General features: G+C 63.6%; 1 protein-coding gene across 1 annotated transcript; it reads left to right on the top strand.

The window, feature by feature from the left end:
- Positions 1-203: 203 nt before the first annotated feature.
- Positions 204-1,903, top strand: LOC149521309 (uncharacterized). The gene is made up of 2 exons (XM_089774001.1): positions 204-1,044; positions 1,240-1,903. The coding sequence occupies exons 1-2, from the start codon at positions 495-497 to the stop codon at positions 1,758-1,760; spliced, it is 1,071 nt and encodes a 356-aa protein (XP_089630127.1). The 5' UTR covers positions 204-494; the 3' UTR covers positions 1,761-1,903.
- Positions 1,904-5,072: the final 3,169 nt, after the last annotated feature.

The following is a 5,072-nucleotide window of genomic DNA, read 5'->3' as shown; positions in this document are numbered from 1 at the left end:
CTGGTCAGAGCTACAGACTCAGGGTCCCAGAGGGGCTCCAGGAGTGCCTGGAGAGCCAGCGAGTAGCTGGAGGGGCACTCAGTATAGCAGCCTGAAGTCTGTCTGGGTATGTCTACACTAGAAAGTTAGTTCGAACTAACGGACGTTAGTTCGAACTAACTTTCCTATGCGCTACACTAGCGCTCCGTTAGTTCGAACTTAATTCGAACTAACGGAGCGCTTAGTTCGAACTAGGTAAACCTCATTTTACGAGGACTAACGCCTAGTTCGAACTAGCTAGTTCGAACTAAGGGCTGTGTAGCCCTTTAGTTCGAACTAGTGGGAGGCTAAGGCTTCCCAGGTTTCCCTGGTGGCCACTCTGGCCAACACCAGGGAAACTCTATTGCCCCCCTCCCGGCCCCGGAGCCCTTAAAGGGCCACGGGCTGGCTACTCACTTTGTGCCAGTTGCAAGGCTGCAAGCACCCGTGCCTGCACAGCCTGCACCTGCCACACTATGAGCCAGCCATCCGAGGGCTCCCAGCCCTCCACTGCTCCCCACGACCAGCCTGGCGGCTCCCGGGAGCCTGCCCGGGGGCGCAAAAGGCGGGCGCCCGCCTGGTCAAGTGCGGAGATCGTGGACCTCATCGAGGTTTGGGGGGAAGCCTCAAATGTCCACGATCTCCGCACTAGCCACCGGAACGCGGCCGTCTATGGACGCATGGCTGCCAGCCTGGCCGCCAGGGGCCACCAGCGCAGCCGGGAGCAGGTGCGCTGCAAGATTAAAGACTTGCGGCAGTCCTACTCCCGGGCCTGCCTGCCAGGGGCTGACCCGGAGGCCTGCCCCCACTTCCATGCCCTGGACCGCATCCTGGGGCCTCATGCCGTCCCTGCCCCCCGGGACGTGATTGACCCCGGGGCAGAGGGACCGCTCCTGGACACCGAGGAGGAGGAAGAGGGCTCTGAGAGCCAGGAGCCTGCCGCCAGCCTTCCCAGGACCCGGGACCCCCGAGGCACCCCACAGAGCCGCTCGCCTGCATCATCAGAGGCCGGGGAGGCGTCCACCTGTGAGTACCCTCGTGTTCCCCTTATGTGTACGGGGGGCTGGGGCGAGAGGGAGCCCCGGGACCGTGCGCCTGGGCCTTGCCCACTACGGAGCAGCAGCTGGGGATCCTGCAGGGGCCCTGGCCTTGCAGAGGGGAGCTGGGTTTCACACACCTGGGCCCCTGGGGTAATTGACCGCTGGTCTTCTTGCACCACAGCTGCAGCACCGGGGACTGCAGGGCGCACCACCCCGCCTGCAGCAGCCGCCCGCGCCCGGGCAAGCAGGACAGCCAGGAACCAGGAGGACTACCAGAGGCGGCATCTCCGGTTCCTGGACAGACAGCTCCGTCTCCAGGACCACTGGGTCCAGGAGGACCTCAGGCTGCGCCAGAGGAGTCTGGAGGCCCTGGAGGAGCAGGGCCGTGCCCTGCGAGGCCACCTCCAGAGCCTGCTAGACCGCTTCCCATTTCCTCCTCCCCCTGCTCCCCCTCTTGCTCCCCCTCTTGCTCCCCCTGCTCCCCCTCTTGCTCCCCCTCTTGCTCCCCCTGCTCCCCCTCTTGCTCCCCCTCTTGCTCCCCCTCTTGCTCCCCCTCTTGCTCCCCCTGCTCCTCCTGCTTCCGCTCCTGCTTCCTCCACACCCCCTGTCCTCTCTGCCCCCCCCTCCACAACCATTCCCCACCGACGCCCCCGGACCCGCAGTGTGGCGAGACGGGAGAGGCACCCAGACTCCCACCCCTGAGCTTTCCTTTCCCTTCCTCCCTTCCCTCCCCTCCCCTTCCAGCTCCCTCGTCCCAGGTTTCCCCCTCCCTTCTCCCACCTTCATTCCTCCCTCCCCCACCCCAGTTCTGTGAAATAAACAGACGTTTTTGTTGGAAAAACAGGTGTCTTTATTGTACAGTAGATAGGAAGGGGGAAGGGGGGGGTAGGGTGGAAGAAGGCCCCGGTGGGGCATGCAGGGAGAGGTCAGTCCTCCTCCTCCTCCACCTGGAAGCTCTCCCGCAGGGCTTCCCGGATCCGGATGGCCCCCCGCTGGGCTTCCCGGACGGCGGCGGTGCGGGGCTGACCGTAGTGTCCAGCCATGCGGTCAGCCTCAGCCATCCAGGCTGGCAAGAAAGCCTCCCCCTTCCGCTCACACAAATTGTGGAGCACACAACATGCCGCCACCACGGGAGGGATGTTGTGCTCGGCCAGGTCCAGACGGGTGAGGAGGCATCGAAAGCGGGCTTTCAGTCGCCCGAAGGCCCCCTCCACCACGATGCGGGCCCTGCTCAGCCTGTTATTGAAGGCCTGGCGGGAGGGATTGAGGTGTCCCGTGTAGGGCTTCATGAGCCAGGGCTGCAGTGGGTAGGCGGCATCCCCCACCAGGCAGACGGGCATGTCCACGTCCCCGACCCTGATGTGGCGGTCGGGGAAGAAGGTCCCGTCCTGCAGCCGCTGGCACACGGAGGAGTTCCGGTACACCCGTGCGTCGTGTGCTTTGCCGGACCAGCCCACATTTATGTCCGTCAACTGTCCCCGGTGGTCACATACGGCCTGCAGGATGACGGAGAAGTACCCCTTGCGGTTCACGTACCGGGACGCCTGGTGTTCCGGGGCACGGATGGGGATGTGCGTCCCGTCGATGGCCCCCCCGCAGTTGGGGAAGCCGAGGGCGCCGAATCCCCGGATGACGGCATCCGGGTTGGCGAGGCGGACCACCCTGCGGAGCAGCACCCGGTTGATGGCCTTGACCACCTGCGGAGAGAGACACAGCAAAGCGTCAATCAGTGGGGCGCCCGGGTGGCTGGGAGCGTGCGTGCCCTGGCAGTGCCCCGCGCCCCACTCCCGGAAGCAACCCCCCTGGCGGCGTGTAGTACGGCCGGGACAGCCCGACCCCTCCGGTGCGGGGCGCTTTCGCCTCCTCCCGCCCCCCCCTTTGTCCCTGGGGCGGCCCATCCCCTCCTCGCAGCCCCCCTCCCCCCCGGCTCGGTGGCCGACGAGCGCCGTACCTGCATGAGCACTGCTCCGACAGTGGATCTCCCCACGCCGAACTGGTTCCCGACGGATCGGTAGCTGTCCGGCGTGGAGAGCTTCCAGAGGGCGATGGCCACCCGCTTCTGGAGGGGGATGGCGGGCCTCATGCGAGTGTCCCTTCTTTGCAGGGCAGGGGCGAGCCACTCGCAGAGCTCCAGGAAGGTGTCCCTCCTCATCCTAAAGTTCTGGGTCCACTGTCGGTCGTCCCAGTGCTCCAGGACGATGCGGTCCCACCAGTCGCTGCTGGTGTCCAGACGCCAGATGCGGCGGGGCACGCCGGTGCCGGGGCGCCGCCGCGGCTCCTCCACGGCCCCCAGGGCGGCCAGGCGGAGAGGCAGGGGGCTGACGTTCCCCAGGTGGTGCCAGGCAGCCTCGAGCCATTGCTGGCAGGCTTGCAGCAGCAAGTCCAGAACGTGCACCAGAAGGTGCAGGGCGAGCCGTGGCTCCATGTTGCCACCTGCGGCGGCCCCCCCGAAGGGAAGCACCGACACAGACGGGCACAGAGACCGACGCTTTGCTGTCCCTCGGCGAGGTTGGCAAGCAAGCAGGAAAAGCTGAGAACCGGCTGTCCAGGGGGGGTCCCTTTAAGCACGAGCCTCAGATAGCCTCAGACAGCAGCCACACAAAGCAACTGCTGACCTGATGCCCTGCCAGAACCGGTTTCAGCTGCCCTTAAATGCCCCCCTGCGTCCAATCAGTGTGGACGCGCTAGTTCGAACTAGCAAAACGCTAGTTCGAACTAGTTTTTAGTTCTAGATGCGCTAGTTCGAACTAGCTTAGTTCGAATTAACTAATTCGAACTAAGTTAGTTCGAACTAGCGCTGTAGTGTAGACGTACCCTCAGAGCCGACTCCCCAGTCAGCACAGGAGGGCCCCAATCTGGGTTCTCCCCAGGAAAGCTGCAGAGGCTGGAGCTGGACCTGAAAGTGAAACAGCTGGAGCTGGAAGAGCAGAGGTTGGTGGACAGGCAGAGAGAGCCAGAGGACCGTATCCAACAGCGGCAGGACATGCTGGAGCTGGAGGAGAGATGGGCCAAGAGGGCCTGCTTGGGGGTAAGTGGGGAAGGGTCCTGAGATGGCAGCTCTGGGGGGAAACTGGACTCTAAGCTGCTACCCCCGTTTTGGGAGGGGAATGACATGGATGCCAAACTCACAGCCTTTGAGAGGGCTTGTGATCTGCACCGGATTGACCCTGCTGACAGGCTCTGCAGCCTGACCTCCCTGATGGGGCCCAAGGCCATAGCGACATTCGGCCAGGTGGATAAGATTGAGATGGGGACTATGAGCTGTTCAAACAGGCCTCGATGCTAAGGTTTGAGCTGACCCCCGAGGCCAACCGGACATGGTTCCGGGGCGTGCTCAAATCCCCTGGTGTCACCTACAAGGAGGTGGCCAACTTGCTAAGGGAATATGTTTACAAGTGGGAGAAGAGGCCCGGGGCCACCACCACCAAGGATGCGTACAACTTGGTGGGGCTGGTGACATTTGCCCCGCAGACCTCAAGGTGCAGGGACACTGGCAGACGAGTTTGTAACCAGCAGATCAGGGACAGGTGGGAGACCCACACCAGGGTCTCAGAAGGGGAGTCACTGGGAGACCCCTTGAAGGTGGGACTCCAGGAAGCCCAGCTGGGGTGGGAGCAGAGAGCCAAGGCAGGACAACCCCTACCATGGGACTTTAGGGACCTGAAATGCAACTTCTGTGGCCAAAAAAGGAACAAGGTGGCACAATGCATGAGGACGAAGGAGATGGCAGCCAGCAGGGCTCCAGGAGCATCAGCTGTCTGGGAGTGCACCCGGAGGATGGCCCACTGGCCCAGGGGTATTCAGTTAACTGGGTTGTGCCGGGAGGAGGAGACCAGCAAGGCAGGCCATGTGGGGAGGGCGAAGAGCCAGCCCTGGAGTGGCCATACTCACCGAGTGTGGGAAAAGTCCCAGGGAACAATTGTCATGTCATCCCCTTTAAAGTGGGGGGTAGGAATGTCCAGGGGTTCTGGGGCATGGGGGCAGAGGTGATACTGGTGCAGCCCACGGTGGTGG

The sequence above is a fragment of the Pelodiscus sinensis genome, chromosome 29 (genome assembly GCF_052426305.1).
Source record: "Pelodiscus sinensis isolate ZL-2025 chromosome 29, ASM5242630v1, whole genome shotgun sequence".
Taxonomy (NCBI): domain Eukaryota; kingdom Metazoa; phylum Chordata; order Testudines; family Trionychidae; genus Pelodiscus; species Pelodiscus sinensis.
The sequence above is the reverse complement of the archived record's forward strand: the minus strand, read 5'-3'. Positions and strand labels throughout refer to the sequence as shown.